Below are 17,268 nucleotides of genomic sequence, written 5' to 3'. Positions count from 1 at the left end.
GTTGGTAGTGCTGGCAGAAGATGCGGTTGTTTTGTTCATACCATAGGAAATACACCGTAGTGGATAGGATGAGGCGAGCTAGCAGATGAGTGATTTCATGATGAGTTTGAAATTTGGAGGAGGCCCACTGGAGAAGCTGATGCAAGGGATGTTAGGCCATTGCATTTCAGACTTGCTGGTCACAGCTCCCCAAACTGTGCTGGAGTAAGAACATTGGAATTACAGGTGGTCATGGTTTTCAGTCTCCATTCCACAAAGAAAGCATGTTGTGTTTGTTATGCTCCCTGTAATGTGCAGTCTATCCATAGTGCGAAGGCGCTCCAGAGAAGCAAGCCAAATGAAGGATTGGCGAGGGATATGGCCTTTGAACCATAGCAAAATGGTGAATGGTATTTACAGCTCCGGTGTCTCGAAGCAACTCCCATGCTGAGTCTATGGTGAATTGCCCTGAGGAATTCCCTTTCCAAACGTGGTGATCTTCCATATGAGGTCTTGGCTGGAAAGGAATAGAATTCCAGATTGCTTGAAGGGCCTGGATGCTTCTTGGGAAATTCCAGCCTTCCTCATTGCTTGAAGGGCATGGCTATGATGTTGTGGTATCTTCAGAAGGCTGGATTCTTATTAAGCCGCAGGCTCTCTGTTCAGAATATCAATGCTGCGCTTATGGTTTCCCCAGTTGGTTCCTCCTTCAAGTATTGATCCTCTAATAAAAATGACAGAAGCGTTGGTTTCGTAGCTCGCCTGATTAGACGAAGCAATTCATCGCTCACTAATGTTTTTCCTCTGTTTGTGGTTTTTTTGCTCTTCAAAAATCGACATCCTGCATAATACTTTTGGTTTCTTTTCTGCCTACTACAGTCGTTATCTTGTATTCCTAAGCTTATCAAAAACTGGGTTCTAGAGATTCTGTTCTTGGTTGGTGAATTCCGCTGGCTAGGCTGTGCTACAGATATGGAAACTATTTAGCTCATGAAATTCCAGAAGATTATACATTGAATCTTGACTTCATCTTCAGTGGTGGTATCGTCTTCAAGCTTTGCATTGTTTCTTGCTGTTTTGAGGACAGAAAGGATACTACTGGGTAGAACTTGGCTGCTGCTGTTTTATCAGAGTCTTCTCTTTTGTATTTGCTTTCTCTCTTGTCGCCATTTCTCGTCCTGTAAGTTTATACCGCTTATCAAAACAAAAACTCAAGGCAAATTACAAGATGAGCTAGAGGCGGAAATCAACCTTAATGGCAGGATCTTTTGAGTCATCTAGCACTTGGATTATAATAAGCTTATATGCAGCTCTAAGATAGTGTTTGGTCAGCCCTTGGATTATAATACGATTAGTGACATAATAGTATATGAGAAAAAAAGATAGATATATGAGATTAAAAAAATCTTAAAATGATATAAGAAAATGCAATTTATATATAGATGAATTAAATAACTTTTTTTTTCTTGATTAAAATATTATTTTCAAGCCAATTATTTTACATAAAAACTAAAATTTCTTAGATAAATCAAATATAAAAACTTATCCTTTCAACTTATTTTGTAACATCTTTTAATGAGATCATAAGGATTTGTTATTATTATTTAGGTTGTGTTTGGTTATTGTTTCAAATAAAAAAAAATGGATACAAAGAAATATAAATATATTTGGTTAAAGAAATAAACACGTAAAATAAATATATCAATATAGTTTTGGAGTGAATTTTTTGTACAAATATGTCATATTTATATCTATTATCTTCATCTTTTTTATCACAAGATAGTAAATAAAATCTATCTTAAAATATAAATATAAATTTTTAGAAAATAATATAAATTATATATTACGGCTTTACCTAACAATTTATACTATTAGATTAAAATATTTATTTAATATGATATCAAAATATTCATAATTAAATATTCACAAACTTAAATCTTACTATATATTTCAAGCATGATATCACGTAACAACTTAACACAAACCAACACTTTATACTAGAATTGTGTTTACGTGAGATTGAACAATAAGACTTTTATCCTTCTTTGTTTTTTTTTTTTTTCCACTTTAATTGAGAAGTCTGCAAACGTTGTACTCTATATTTGTTGACCAAACAGATTAAGCATTTATGTGTTTCTTCATTAAAACAAAAAACATGTTTTTTCTTAAGTCAAGGACGGCTCTCCCCTTCATATCCAGTTGAACATGTTTTTCTCTACCCTCACGTCACTGAATAAGACATTTTTTCAGCTGTAATGTTCAATGTTTATGAATAGAATCCGAAATTTTTAATTTTCAGTCAGATTTTGAGTAAACTACACATAGAAGAAATCGTATCTCATGTGATAACAAGAGGAAGCAACTCCATTTACCATCAGAGTAAATTATTTCAACCATGCCACAATGGGCTTCAGAGTTTAGATGGAGTTCTTCGGTCTCAGCTCTCATCTGAAAACAAAAGAAGTCCATATCATTAGGTTTAATCTGTTCAACTAAATTACTAAAATCATTGTTAGATTAATTGGGTTTTGTCAGATTAATTTCTTATTTGATTCAGCTAGAAATCCAACTCGAATCAGATTTTATAAACTGAGTTTCAATATGCTAGCCATCCAGGTTAGACAACCAGAGTATAATCAGTATTTTGTTGAAATTTTAAAATTTAAACTGCTGGAACCTTATTTGGATCTTGAACTATAAAATATTACAAGGAAAAAGAGTTTTGTACTCTTTTTTAATCCCTCCATTCTAGGTATTTGCAAGAATTGACTCTGAAATTGTCATTTGCTTGATAAAATATCAAGTGATTTTACCAACGAAATTAGACACCGCCCACAAAAGATGAAAAAGACTAGACATAACGAAATATCTCCGGCTGTTTGCATCAGCCAAATTCTTCTCACGAATATGACAACTGACACGAAACATTGAGCTCTTAAAGTTCCACAAATCATTGAATGGGAAAAGATGCTTCTTGGATCACTGCTATACTACTCTGCCCTGAGCCGGAGCCAGAGGACTCAGCATGGCAGTCAGACCATGGATGCGTTTATAAATATCATACCTATTCCCTTTTCATATTTTGTCTGGCACCAGATCCCTGAGTTCAAAATGGTACCAGAATTGATGTCCCAGAAGAAAAATGTTAGCCAAGTTAAGAAGTCAAGGATCTGTTTATGATGCATCTTTATGCAAGTCACCAATCCCGGCCAGTCTCATAGATCATGGAATAGATAGCATCTGTGCTTGAAGATTTTCATACAAATTCCATGGATTGAAAGCTCCGTTTCACCACCATTGGAATTATATGCATACAGACCAAATAAAAGGGTGTCTAGGTTCATGTAAAAATTTCTCAATTTACCATATTAACAAGCAGATTTCATCTTACAATCTAGCTCCCAAACATTAATTAACTACCATTACCGCATTGAAAAACCATTGTACAGATATTTTGATCACAGCTAAACCCCCATATTGCAGTTCCTAAGTAGAACCAGATTTTGTTACAAACCAGCCAAAATTTTGACAACTCTAGGACATCAGACAGGACCTTGGACGTAGATCCCTAATTTACTGACTTGTAGAGTATCTTGAAGTCCAGTACTTCTCAATTTCCTCTGCTGTTCTTCCAGGAATCCTCCCAGCAATTAAAGTCCACCTAGAAAGATCAAAACTTTCTCAATCAAAACTAAAATGGTTGTAGTAAACAGACAGATGAAGGACAAGGGAGAAGTGAAGTTTAAGCCTACCTCTCACCAACCAGATTGTACATCCTAGTAATAAGAGTTTCCTCGTCTTCTGAGAATTCAAGCTTGGAATCTTGGCTTGTATCTGCGATTTATAACCCATGAAAAAAATCCAATCTTAAGTTTCAAATTGGTAGCTTAAGATAAAGGACTAACAATTTTCAATCTTGTAATAACCATGAAACCCAGAAAGAAAAACACAACTGGAGCAGAAATTAGCCAGAAAACAAAGAAATAAGCCCAAAATGAAAGTACATAGAGCTCCTTTGAGCATTTTCATGTACTAATTAATAATCCCATGACTAAAATCAAGAAAGTGTAAGGAAAACACCATTACTTTCAAAAGGGTACCTCTAAAATCAATCATTAAAGTTGAAAAAAAATGCAAAACCGACCGACCCTTGAATAACTAACAAAGAGGGCAAACATTCAAATTAAGTACCTCTAGAATCAACAGAGAGATCATCACTAGAGGAGTGATCCGAGTCAGCCATAATTAAGAGCAAAAAAAAATTAAAATCTTTTGAGTCTATGGAGGGTAACTGTGTGTGAAATTGAAGGGACATAAGAGGCGGAGTATTAATAGAGAAGGGCAAAAAAGATACAGCGAAAGGTGGACATCGATGGATGGAGAAGAATGGGCGCTGGTGTCGAAGAATGGTAGTTGAAGGAATTGTGTGTCGCTAGTCCAACTTTGATAGGTAGTTGAACACTTAACGGTTGGTTGGTTCGTTCTTGTAGCCATTATTTAAATGATTCTTTTCGTTTCTACTTGGGGAAGTTTGTGACTGTGACCATCATATTTACTAATACCAAGGGCTACAAGTCGGAAGATTAATCTAAGTTTATTTTAAAATTAAAAGTTTTTTTAATAATTAAATAATTTTTTTTTAAAATTTAAAAAAATAAGTTAGTTGAGATTGATCGAATTTTAGACAAAAATAACATGTAATTTATGTTAATATTGTAAATAAATCCCATGATTATCTTTGAGTGGCGAAAACTATGAGTTTATTAAGCACACAAGTTGATGTTTATCCCTGGATTAATTAAACCATTGTTCAAGCCAAGTAATAACGGTGTGCGACTGTGCGTAGTTTTTCCAATCATTCACTTCCTTTAACTTTTTGAAGGTTTTATCCAATACTTAATGGGACATTTTGACTAATTGTTATTTAAACACTTAAATATTGTCAATTAAAAACAAAACGAATCTTATTTCCAAATCTTGAGATCATTGGGATCTTAATGTCGGGTTTGAAATAGGTTTCTGAGTTAAATAATATTTAGAGATGAATGGGTTAAAGGAAGAAGTAGAAAAATGTCTGAAGCTACTTCGGGCATGAACAAGAGTCTAAAAGGAGGTTTTATGCATTCTAGGTTACTAGGGACAATCCCTGAGTGTTCCTCATCGAACCTCGACAGACTTAAAAAACTGGGTTAGCTTTGCAGTTAGAATACTCCTCGATCGGTGCTTAGAGCATCGAAAAAAATTGTTTTATAAAGTGTGTTTTTACTTAGAAAAATATTTTAAAATTTATTTTTAACTTTGTATATCAAATAGATTTAAAAACATAAAAAAAAACTAAATTAAAGCAAAAGAAAATCAAAAACTCATGGAAAACATAATTGAACCGCGCAGTCAGACAGCAACTTCTCAGTAACGTGTGTTGTTGGGGTTCGGTAGGTGTTAGGTAGAAAATGATAAGCTTTGTATTCTGCTCAGTTTTGTTTTCTTTCAGGACCTAGAACAGTGTTGAGATGGAGACCAGACCAGTGAGACTCAGGTCATGGCTGATTGGAGAAAGCACATGAAATGCGAGGAAGAAAACAAACAAGAAGATAAGAAAATAGTATGCCTACGTACATTAATTACGTGACAAGTGCATATACTTGCTTGATGTCTACGGAACACTTGTTTATTCCTGTATAAATTTACGTTTGACAAGTACAAGATGGCTGCTCCTTCTTGTCCTTCAGTCGATGAGCTCTTTTTCTGGTGAATCCCCCTTGTCCGCTTGCTTAAGATAAACAAAATGGTAAAAGATGATGAGAATTTGTTGTCTTCCCCGCCTAGCCTCTCTGTAGCCGCTAGACCATGGCCAGAACCATATCACCTTTGCACCATGGCTGTCAAATCCCCCTCACGAGACGCACAAACGCATGGCCAGAACCATCACCTTTGCGCCATGGCTGTCAAATCCTCCTCACGAGACGCCTGAATAGCACAAACGCATCCTACACAAATGCACGTGCTGGCACTTTTGGTTTTTATATAATATTTTGTAATTTTTAGTTAATCCTCTTAGTCAGTTAGATTATAACTCAAAAATTAGAATGAAAAATACAAAATAAACCTCTGGTTAAAAAAATATTGTTTTAAAAGTAATTTAGTTATTTTACTATACTTTATAAAAAATAAAAATTCAAAAAAAAAAACTCTTAAATATCCGTTAAATAAATTTTAATTTTAAAAATAATTTAATCATTTTGTTCTGTTTTAAAAATATGAAAAAACCAAATTATCTTTGTTCAATCTGGTACCTTGTAAATATACTATTTTACCCTTCAAAGATTAAAAAAAAAAAACAACCATCACTATATTGTTTCGGTACAATGAATCGAATGGAACACCGAAACAGCCCTCGATATATTGGGACCAACCAGATTCAAAAACCAAGGTGAAAACACACTAAAACAAACTGTGATGAGTCATGTCTAACTAGGTATGAAAACCCACTAAATCAAGCCGTGATGAGCCGGGTCCAACCAGACCCGACCCGAAAATCAAAGCAAATACCCACTGAAACAGGCTACATACAAAAACCAAATATTTATACCAACCCAAATAAGTCCTGTCAGGTCATGACCAATCAGGCCTGAAAACAAAACAAATAGCCACAGAACAGGCCCTGACCACCTAGGCCCAAAAAGGCTAATACAAGATGCAAATAATGGATTGAACCACCAGGCCGTTGTGTTAATTAAGGAAGTTTGTCCTGCCCTGACTGGTTTTTGTGACTTACAAGTTGCAGCATTTTGGTAACAGGAGGGGGGAAAAAAGAAGGAAAAAGCGTATGGAACAACCTATTTCAGAAGTTGTGTTCATCCTCAACAAACCCGTCAGAAATCCTTGTCAGGTCCAAATATATATCTATTTGGACATGTAAATACATACCAAAAAAACATCTGAAGTAAATACATATAAAATTTCCAAGTTGAAATCTGAGAACAAATATAACAAAAGCTCCTTAATGGACATTGAAGAGTGATTACAAAGAGGCACACAACCGCTTCTGTTCTCAACTTAAAGAAAAGGTTGAAAGGATCATGCAATTTACTGCTAGTAACACAAACATCTATAGAACGCCAGCAAGCTTTATTCTGGCAAGGGATCCGGTAGTCATACATATTTAATCCACATCACACAACAAGCAGCGAATCCACTTTTAAAATGCAGAAAACAGAATATCCTGAATTAATGTTGAAAAGAACACAAGCTAAAGATGCCAAGTTCTATATCGAACTTGATACCATGGAAGACGTGTAAACTAGGTATAGCAATTAGCTTGCTGCTTCTTAGAAACCATGAATCTTGATATTTTCCTTCTTCACAATGCCAGCCTGTTCACAGAGAGCAAAAGAAAAATTTTCATTCATTGCTCCTAAATATAAAAAGAACTACATTTAAAACAAGATCAGGGATGTGATTATTACCTGCACGAGAAAGGTGGAAACGTTCTTCCTTTGATCACCCTGAAGTTGAATGACCTGCACCCATGCACAAAAGCAGTGTTTAGTGCAAGCACAAGAAGGATCCATTAACGGTTACACACGTCCTTGCAGACAAACTCTCTTCATGTTGGCACACCTTAGCAGCTATCAACTGAATGCACTAGTAAAGACTATTGTTGATACAATAATTCCTAATGTCTGAACAGATGTGGTGTTTCTCTATACCATGCCAAATGAGAATTGTAGGTCCATGCTGCAAGCGCTCATTCTCTGGGTTGGTCTAGATAACAAACCGACTAGAAGAGAATAATGATGGAAATTTCTAAGTAGCTTCGGGGGAATAGATGGAAAATAAATCATCTGTTATGGATGCAGAAGGTTATAGTCTAGATAATAGAGAAAGATTTGGAAAGCAACTGAGGTTATAAGCAAGAAAGGGAATTTAGAAGTGTCAAGAGATAGCTACCAACGTGTAAAGGAACTTTCCACACAGGATGCATGGGAGATGGAGAATCAAATACCCACCCATAATATCAGAAAAGCTACAAGAGCTTTATTTTCAAAGAAGATATTCCAAAATACTTTACACGTCATTTTTCTCACAGTTTGAATAACAAAAGAGCTGAGGACTGCATGCAATCACCCCTTGTTGGCAACAGCAGACTATGTACAGATTCATGATAACATCTTTGAAGGACATTCTGGAAACAACATAGATAGAAACAAACCTGGCCTAACTCAGGGTCCTGGACAACAGTTCCATTGCAGCAGAACTCTTTCTTGAGGTCCTTAAGTATCTTGTTGTAGCTATATTCCTTCTTCAACCCTTGCACAGTAGTTAGGCTTTTCCTCCCATTTCGCTGCTGTACACGCACATGAACATAATCTTTTGTCCCAGCACCGGAGTCCTCAGCATTTGCCTCAGCAAAGGGATCTATTCATCCATTGAAGAAACATTATTACTATAAACTTCTAACTTCATCAGAATGATAAATATATATTAATCCAACAAATAAAACATACCAAAAGCAGTTGGAATAGCGTTGTCGAATTCAGACATGAAAGAAAGATTCTGGAAGTAGAAAGCGAAACCGACAAACAATTCTTTTGATATTAATCAAATTTCTCTGAGCTGAAACATATGCCAGAAAACAAAATTAAGGGTGGAAGGTTCCACAGGAGAGAGATACAGATCAAGATCCAGAGAATCCTACAATTTAATAGGTCAAGATAAGTGCTAAAGGACTTAGAAAGCTTTACTATCCAATCATCAGTTCTAATTTCACATTTACGACAAACCAAGCAATGAGAAGGTAAAATCCTTGGATGTGTAAAATAACCATGAAAGATTTTAACTATACATTAAAATGCAAGAATGGTAAATTTTATCATTCTGTATCGAATAACGCAAAAAAAAATTAAAAAACAAAATCAGTACTGTTAAACACTAAAATAACTAAAACAGCTACAGATTATCCATACATCAGATGGTTCTAGCTACAGTCTACACCACCATTTAACAAACAGATGTGTGTATCTTAATCAGCGTCATAGCCACGTATTCCTGTAGACCACTCAATGATTTCCGACTTCACTCAAAAAATGGGTTATCTTTTCAGAAACAAATCTATTTCCTCAATCTATTCCTATAATGGCAGCTGTTACACCTTATCATCAACAATCAGTCCAAAATAATAAAATCTAAAATGCATGTGGATCACCCCATTCATCAAACATATCTTTTCTTGTCAACTGATGAACAAACATCTTTAAGTACTAGTTCCATTATATCACTACAGAAAATTAAGGGTCATCTCCTTCCATCTCCTAACAAGACACTATGAATTTTGGTCACACCAGTCCCTCATGCCATCTGAGGCACAAGTCTGTAGCTTCATAATTCTCTATCAAAATACCCTATACTCAAATCTTAAGTTTCCAAACAGCCTATAAAAGTTTCAAACTTTTCCTCAAATAAACCCATTATTAACATAACCAAAAACTTGTAATTGATTGAATAATTCCAGGAACTGTGTTCTAGCAGTCCACAAGTGAAAAAAAAAAAAGCTAGAAACAATTAAGAGAGCTAGAAACACACAACATAAGCTGGATTCTAAACATTAAAATTTGGATCAGCCAATAGAAAAGGTTGAATGTTAATATGCAGTTACTTTTTCAGCTCCTTTCCCTCAAATCCTTATCAAACAAACAGAAAAACATACTCATCATCCAGGCTAGAAATGAAAAAATAAGAAAAACTTCAACACCATACAGAAATTTCTACCAATATTTTAAAAAAAATCATTTTTTCCCGCAAAAACCAACAAAAAACAATCACAAACAATAATACAAAACACCATCATGAACAAAAAACAATAAAAAAATCCAATTACGAAAAAATAAAGACAAAACACAAAATTAACCAAAACCTAATATTTACAAACAGAAAGACAAGATGAAACCAAAACAAAACCTTAAAAGAAACCAGGCTAGAAAAACTATGGATTATTACCTGACAGAAAGATTGAGAAACAAAGCAAGAAAACCCAAGAAAGATGAGAGATGAAATTTGGGTTTCTTTCTTTGGCGATTATGGTGATTATGCGAAGGTGAGAGACAATATTTATTGACCTCAGCAGCTTCTTCGGGTCGGCTGTTTCTACGGTTGAGATTGTTTGGAGGCCACGTGGGATAGGGACAGACAGTGGTCCTGATTCTTACCCCTTATGCTAAGTTGCTAACCTTTTTCTTTTATGTGGGAAAGGGCTTGAGGCCCATAAAACAACTATCCCAATGAGCACATGGGTGAGCCCATTTATAATTCTTTCTATAAAAAAAAAAAAAAGAGGGGCATTTTAGTAAACATGGAACTTCTTTTTTTTTTCATTTTCTACCTTAGCTATTAATCTTGATTTGGCCAATGGGTGGATCCGGCGATCTAAGAGCACAACTTGAACCAAGTTTATTTTTTACTTATTTAAGAATCGGGTTTATCACATTCAAATAACCTAATATTAAAATTGACTTAGTTAGAAGACCCTACCAAGTCAATTTTAATAATTTTATTCAAAAACAAATCATTTCAACTTTTTAATTTTTTTTTGCCCAAAATAATGTCATTTTTTATATTTAAAAAAAAACTTAAACAAGTCATTTTAAAATAAACATGAGTTGACTCATTCCCACAATCTAGATCTTGATCCAAGCATGATAGCTATTAAAAAAGCTAATTGTCCTTAGGAAGTAAATGTGCATCGAGACTCGGGATACTATTCATTATAATAGTATAATTATGAAATTATCCTTAAACAAAGAAACTATTTAACTAATCTTTTAAGTAGATGATTTTTTCATCATGATACAAATGCTTGTAACAAGTTGTATAAGATTAGATTAATCATTTTTTTTTATTGCACAATAAAATTACTCGTTTAACCATATAATAAAAAAATATATAATGTCTTTCACTCAAGGGCATCTTGATATTTTTCCCTTAAAATAGTATAATTACTTTAAAGTCTATAAAAAACAAAATTAACATCATTCCCTCACAATAGCTTTTTAGTCATTTTATATTAATTTTATTGAAAATTTTAAGATTTTTCATGGGCATTATTGTAATTGATATATATTAAATATTATTTTAAAAAACTTTTTAGAAGATATGTTAGTACGTCGTCATTTGAGGAACTCTTGTGGGATTATTCAGCAACCGAACACTGCTTTTTACAATGATATTTGAAATATTTTTTTTCATTCTCTCTCTATCTACCTTGAACGTCGCACCAACTTCTTCAAAAATTCAGACTAGCCACCATAGTTGATTTTTTTTTACATTTGATTTATATCCTTTTGATCGCTATTTTTTTTAATTATCTATAAAATTACAAATATTTTTTTTAATTTAACCCCTATCTTTTTTAAAACTATAAATAATTTATCAATTTACAAATGTTTTTTTTAATTTCCACCCTCTATGATTTTTTTTTCCAAATTTGGTCATTATTCTTTTTATTGCTATTTTTTATTTGAGATCATTTTTATTTTTTTTTATCAAATTTCATCGTTTTTGATTTTTTTTCTATCAAATTTTATCATCTTCTTTTTATTACTATTTGTTTTTGTTTTCACAAGTGTTTTTATCAATATTTTTCCCATGATTTCATCATTCAAAATTAAATTGATTGAAATTTATGTTTTTTGATTGAATCTGAGTTCAAGATTTCACGGGCTGTGAGTTTTGAAGATTAAATCATGTTTAATAGTTTTGTATGAGCTTACTTGGTTTTTTTTTCTTTTTGAAGTTGATGTTTTTTTTAACGTTTAATCTTTTAAGAGGTTAGCTTATGTATGTTTTTCTTTTGTTTTTTTTTAAAAAAAAAATTTCATTATTATTTTTTTTGATTAGTTTATTTATTGTTATTGATTTTTTTAGATATTTTTTAAATTATCAATTGAACCAATGGTTCAAGTCTCAGATTCTTTTATGCCAGAATTTTATTTTTACCCTGCTTGTGGTAGAGCGTGTACAACAAATCTGGTGTTTTCTATAACTCCATATTTATTTCAAACTAGAGAGTATATTTAGGATGGATTACAAGTTATCCACCCTTTAATAAAAAAGAAACAAAATATTGGTCAAGCAACAATTATATTCTTTAATGTAATGCTGAGTTTTTATTAATTTCTATATTTCAGTACTAGTTAATTGTAAAAAGATTTTTATATCTTTTATCATATAATAAAATAAAAATAAAATTAATTCAAGTTCATAACTTAAGTTATAAATTTAACGAATAAATAATCCTAGCCTATTTTGTTTTTCTTGCTTTTAATTTTTTTTTAGATTTATCTGTTAAAGAAAATCATAATCTAAACAATATTTTTTAAATATGAATTATTATACAAGGTTTAATAACAATGCCCAAAAAATGTTAAATTTCCAACATATAAAAGGTATGTTAAATTTCCAACATATAAAAGGGATGATAGGGATTAGGGATGTTTGGGATTAAACTATAAAATATTTTTAAAAATAACTTTTTGATTGAAAAAATATTAAAATAATTTTTTTTTCCAGATTTGTTTTTTATTTTTTATATTGGCAAATCAAAACCATAAAAAAATACTAAAAAAAATATCAAATTAATATTTTTTTAAAATTAAAAACACTAAAAAAAAACACCAGAAAACAAAAACACCAAAATAACCTAGTTTAAGAGGCTTGAAATATTATTTTATATTACTTCTGTTCTCAACTTGAAGAAAAGGTAGAAAGGATCACGTAATTTTTCAAGGTTTAATTTACTGCAAGGAACACAAACATCTATAGAACGCCAGCAACCTTTATTCTGATAAGGGATCCAGTGGTCATACATATTAAATCCACACAGCGAGCAACCTTTATTCCGGTGAAAGATCCGGTGGTTGTACATACTAAATCCACATCACACACAAAGAAGCGAATCCACTTTAAAAATGCAGAAAGCAGAATATCCTGAAATAAAGTTGAGGAGGACACAAGCTCTACCATGCGAGACGTGTAAACTAGGTATCCTAGCAATAAGCTTGCTACTTCTTAGAAACCATGAATCTTGATACTTTCCTTCTTCACAATGCCAGCCTGTTCACAGAGAGTAAACGAAGATTTTTCATTGATGGTTGCTAAATATACAAGTACTTTGTCTAAAACAAGACCAGGATGTGTTTGTTACCTGCACGAGGAAGGTGGATACGTTCTTCCTTTGATCACCCTGAAGTTGAATGACCTGCAGCCACGCACAAAAGCAGTGCTCACACTAAATTATTTCGGCAGAAAGATATTTAATATATCCAAACCAGGCTTATGCACTGGTATTTAGTGCAAGCACAAGACGGCCGATTAAAGGTTACACACATCCTTACTGACACTCTCTTCATGTTGGCACAGCTTACTAGTTACCAATTGAATGGCACTAGTAAAGACTATTGCTAATACAATAATTCCAAATGTTTGGACAGATGTGGTGTTTCTCTATTCCATGCCAAATGAGAAACCAAGGTCCATGCTGCAAGTGTTCATTCTCTGGGTTGGTCTAGATATCAAATTCAAACCAACTGTAAGAGATAATGATGGAAATTTCTAAGCAAGAAAGGGAATAAAGGAATGTCAGAGATAGCTCCCAACATGCAATGGATCGTTCCACAAGGGATGCGTGGGTAATGGAGAATCTAATACCCACCCATAATATAAAAAAAAATCTAGCTTTACAAGATCTTTATTTTCAAAGAAGATATTCCAAAATACTTTACACGTCATTTTCCCCACAGTTTGAATAACAAAAGAGCTGAGGACTGCATGTAATCACCCCTTGTTTGCAACAGCAGACTATGTACAGATTTATGATAATACCTCTCAAGGACATTCTGAAAACAACATAGATAGAAACAAACCTGGCCTAACTCAGGGTCCTGGACAACAGTTCCATTGCAGCAGAACTCTTTCTTGAGGTCCTTAAGTATCTTGTTGTAGCTATATTCCTTCTTCAACCCTTGAACAGTAGTCAGGCTTTTCCTCCCATTTCGCTGCTGCACGCGCACATGAACATAATCTTTTGTCCCAGCACCAGAGTCCTCAGCATTTGCCTCAGCGAAGGGATCTATTTCATCCATTGAAGAAACATTATTAGCATAAACTTCTAATTTCATCAGAACGCTAAACATATATTAATCCAACAAATAAAACATACCGAAAGCAGTTGGAATAGCGTTGTCGAATTCAGACATGAAAGAGAGATTCTGGAAGTAGAAAGTGATAGCAACGAGCAATTCTTTGATATTAATCAAACTTCTGTGAGCTGAATCAAACGGCAGAAAACAAAATTAATCAAGATGCAGAAAAGTCTTAAAAGCTAAACAGGTCAAAACAAGCACTAAAAATATTTAGAGAGATGCACCACTAAAAATATTTAGAGAGATGTACTATCCAATTGTCAGTTCTAATTTCATAATTTCAACAAACCAAGCAAGTTAGAAAGTAAATTCCTTATTTTAGATGTATAGAAAGTAATCATGAAAGATTTCAAGTTTTTAACAATGAATTAAAATAAAAGAACAGGTAAAATTTGTCAATCTTTAACAAATACGGCAACAAAAGAAAGTTACAATGACACCTCACTGAACTCAGTGCCAAAACCTAAAATACCTAAAGCATTTAGATATTATCCATACGTCAGGTGGTTCTAGCTATGATCAGCTCCTCCATTTAACAAACAGATAATAGTATCTTGTACAGAATCATAGCCAAATTCCAGCAGACCACTCATTGATTTCATCCTTCACTGAAGTCCCTCCTCATGGTTGCTAATTATTCTCAAATAATGGTTTATCTTTTCAGAAACAAAATTATTCCTCAACCTATTCCCTATCAAGCCACTGTTACACCTTATCATCAACAATTAGTCCAGATTATTATATCTAAAAAGCATGTTTCCTGTCAACTGCTCAACAAACATCTTTAAGTACTGGTTCTACTACATCACTACAGGCAGTTATGCCCTTCAATTCCATCTCTTATCGAGATGCTATGAACTCCAGTCACACAACACTCCATCATGACATCTGAGTCGCAAGTTTCATCATTTCTGATCAAAATTCTTTTAATCCAAACTTTAAATATTACTCCTAACTTGGAGATCACTCACCCCCACCCAACTATCACCTGAAAGTTTCAAACTTTACCTCAAAACTCATCGTTGACATAAAAAAAGAAATTGTATGGTTAATTCCAGGAACTGTGTTGTAACAGAAGAGATGAAAAACACAGAATGAAATCACATTAAAAGCACACAACATAACCAAGAAAAAAAATCCAAAACCCAGATTCTGAAAACCAAAATTTAGATTAGTCAGTAAAAACGATCTCATTCAATTTCATGTTCAGCTTTTGCAAAACAAATGTTCATCAGCCTAAACCTCGATTTTTCTGCCTTCCTTTACCCGAATTCCTTATCAAACAAACAGACACCCATGCTCATCATCCGTAATAAAAAAAATCCTTCAACACCATGCAGAAAAACCTACCAAGATAATTAAAAAGTACATATTTTTCCGCAAAAACCAGGCAACAAAAATCACGAACCATGATAAAAACAAAAACCCATCACGAACAACAAACCAAAACTAAGATTATCCCAGTAACGAAACAATCAAAACAAAACACAAAATTAACCAAAACCCAATATTTACATACAACCAAAACAAAAACAACGATCATCAAACTCAAGCAACCAAAACAAACCCTTCAAAGAAACAAGCTAGAAAACGACTATGAATTATTACCTGAGAGAAAGATTGGGGATCAAAGCAAGGAGACAGGAGAACGATAAGAGAATAAATGGGATTTCTTTCTATGTTATTATGATTATATAAGGCGAGAGAGAAGATTTACCGACCACGCAAACTTCTTTGGGTCGGTAATCGGTATCTATATAAAGAAAACTGGGGTTTTCCTTGATACCGTACGTCTTAAGTTCAATTATAAAATCCAAGTTTGACTTTTAGCTTTTATTTTAATTTTTTTAATTTTAAAACTACATTATTTTAATAAAAAATATTGATTTGCAAGCTCGAATTGGTTATTATAACCTTTAAAGCATTATTTTATAACCTGAATTGACTGACTAGGAATATATATATATATATATATATATTTTTTAAATTTAACGTGATGTTCCGAGTCAGCTTGCGTGCATCTCGATTAATTCTACGGGTCTTAAAGTTAACAACCATGTAAGCCTCCAGTGACCATCATATGAACAATCACATGGCTCGAACCTGAGACCACAGAAGAAGCAAACCTCTTGATCTAAAGCTTTTACTACTGGACCACCTAGATGGTTTATATATATGTTATTCTTATGAATCCAGGTCAAATGCGATCAAAATTTAATTATTAATATTGTTTTAAATAAAAATTAAATTAACATTAATGCTTGTTTTAAATCAGTTCAATCTCCCTTCTTTCTCTATATAAATCAGTTCTTTCTTTTCCAAATTACCCCACCAAAAATCACACAAAAAAAACCCAGCCACAAAGCCTTTTGCAACTGCAGCACCGATGTTTAAACCCCTGGACCAGTGGATGATGTATTTTCAGAGATATCAGTGCCATGGTTGATCTAGCAGTTGGTTTCCCTGATGGGATAGAGGGAGAGGTTGAGGCAGGCAGGACTTCCCATCACTAACGAATTAACTGGAGGAGTAACAGGAGGTGCTGATGAGGTTGAGGCCCTAAATTACGAGGTAAAAAGAAAACAGATTGGGAACTGGAGTGGGAAGTCAGGATTTTTATCCCTAAATCAGAATGGCGTCGTTTATCGTTAAAATTTCATGAAAAAAAATATCCGGGTTTCACTCGGTTCCGGTGAATCTGGCAGATCATTAAAGTTACGACAGCCATAGATATTAAACCCGAATTGCTCTGGCAGTTTGACTTAAAATCTAGTAGCTGACCGGTCTAGATGAGGGAAAAGATTGGAATGGATAAAAACCCAACAAAACTTGCCGGGTTAACTCTTGAGCTGAGCAATCCAATAAAACCTAATTGAGATAATTATTTACAAAAAAAAATTATAAAAAAGAGATATGAAAAAACACATTTATATATAAAAAAAATCTCAATCAAGTTTGGTTAGATGACCCAGATCATAAATCAACCAAGTTTTATCTGAGTTTTATCGTTTCCAGTCTTTTACCTCATCTAAATCGGTGCAGCCACCAAGTTAATTGCTGGATTAATTTGGGTGTAATAAATATAGTTTCACAA

At 33.5% G+C, this 17,268-nt stretch overlaps 3 protein-coding genes across 4 annotated transcripts; all 3 read right to left on the bottom strand.

The window, feature by feature from the left end:
- Positions 1-3,318: 3,318 nt before the first annotated feature.
- LOC18100861 (MYB-like transcription factor ETC3) lies at positions 3,319-4,434 on the bottom strand. The gene is made up of 3 exons (XM_006380248.3): positions 4,171-4,434; positions 3,732-3,813; positions 3,319-3,640 (listed from the first exon to the last, which is right to left on the bottom strand). The coding sequence occupies exons 1-3, from the start codon at positions 4,292-4,294 to the stop codon at positions 3,553-3,555; spliced, it is 294 nt and encodes a 97-aa protein (XP_006380310.1). The 5' UTR covers positions 4,295-4,434; the 3' UTR covers positions 3,319-3,552.
- A 2,654-nt stretch (positions 4,435-7,088) lies between these two features.
- On the bottom strand, positions 7,089-10,143 carry LOC7486037 (protein translation factor SUI1 homolog). 2 transcript variants are annotated; one of them, XM_006380250.3, is made up of 5 exons: positions 9,976-10,143; positions 8,487-8,595; positions 8,192-8,397; positions 7,446-7,499; positions 7,089-7,352 (listed from the first exon to the last, which is right to left on the bottom strand). In XM_006380250.3, exons 2-5 carry the CDS (start codon positions 8,521-8,523, stop codon positions 7,308-7,310), a joined length of 342 nt encoding a protein of 113 aa, XP_006380312.1. In that variant the 5' UTR covers positions 8,524-8,595; positions 9,976-10,143; the 3' UTR covers positions 7,089-7,307. The 2 variants fall into 2 exon arrangements, with proteins under 2 accessions (XP_006380312.1, XP_002310460.1); XM_002310424.4 differs by lacking the exon at positions 9,976-10,143 and having other exon boundaries at positions 8,487-8,619.
- A 2,647-nt stretch (positions 10,144-12,790) lies between these two features.
- LOC7486038 (protein translation factor SUI1 homolog) lies at positions 12,791-15,966 on the bottom strand. The gene is made up of 5 exons (XM_002310425.4): positions 15,783-15,966; positions 14,192-14,299; positions 13,896-14,101; positions 13,178-13,231; positions 12,791-13,086 (listed from the first exon to the last, which is right to left on the bottom strand). The coding sequence occupies exons 2-5, from the start codon at positions 14,226-14,228 to the stop codon at positions 13,042-13,044; spliced, it is 342 nt and encodes a 113-aa protein (XP_002310461.1). The 5' UTR covers positions 14,229-14,299; positions 15,783-15,966; the 3' UTR covers positions 12,791-13,041.
- Positions 15,967-17,268: the final 1,302 nt, after the last annotated feature.

This window comes from Populus trichocarpa, chromosome 7 (genome assembly GCF_000002775.5).
Source record: "Populus trichocarpa isolate Nisqually-1 chromosome 7, P.trichocarpa_v4.1, whole genome shotgun sequence".
Taxonomy (NCBI): Eukaryota; Viridiplantae; Streptophyta; class Magnoliopsida; order Malpighiales; family Salicaceae; genus Populus; species Populus trichocarpa.
The sequence above is the reverse complement of the archived record's forward strand: the minus strand, read 5'-3'. Positions and strand labels throughout refer to the sequence as shown.

Coding starts and splice junctions, on each gene's coding strand:
- LOC7486038 (XM_002310425.4), bottom strand. CDS start 14,228: ATGTCTGAATTCGACAACGCTATTCCAACTGCTTTCG. Junction 13,232..13,895: donor AGGACCCTGAGTTAGGCCAG/GTTTGTTTCTAT, acceptor GCGTGGCTGCAG/GTCATTCAACTTCAGGGTGA. Junction 13,087..13,177: donor TATCCACCTTCCTCGTGCAG/GTAACAAACACA, acceptor CTCTGTGAACAG/GCTGGCATTGTGAAGAAGGA.
- LOC18100861 (XM_006380248.3), bottom strand. CDS start 4,294: ATGTCCCTTCAATTTCACACACAGTTACCCTCCATAGACTCAAAAGAT. Junction 3,814..4,170: donor TCTCTCTGTTGATTCTAGAG/GTACTTAATTTG, acceptor TATAAATCGCAG/ATACAAGCCAAGATTCCAAG. Junction 3,641..3,731: donor TACAATCTGGTTGGTGAGAG/GTAGGCTTAAAC, acceptor TGATCTTTCTAG/GTGGACTTTAATTGCTGGGA.
- LOC7486037 (XM_006380250.3), bottom strand. CDS start 8,523: ATGTCTGAATTCGACAACGCTATTCCAACTGCTTTTG. Junction 8,398..8,486: donor CGCTATTCCAACTGCTTTTG/GTATGTTTTATT, acceptor ATGGATGAATAG/ATCCCTTTGCTGAGGCAAAT. Junction 7,353..7,445: donor TTTCCACCTTTCTCGTGCAG/GTAATAATCACA, acceptor CTCTGTGAACAG/GCTGGCATTGTGAAGAAGGA.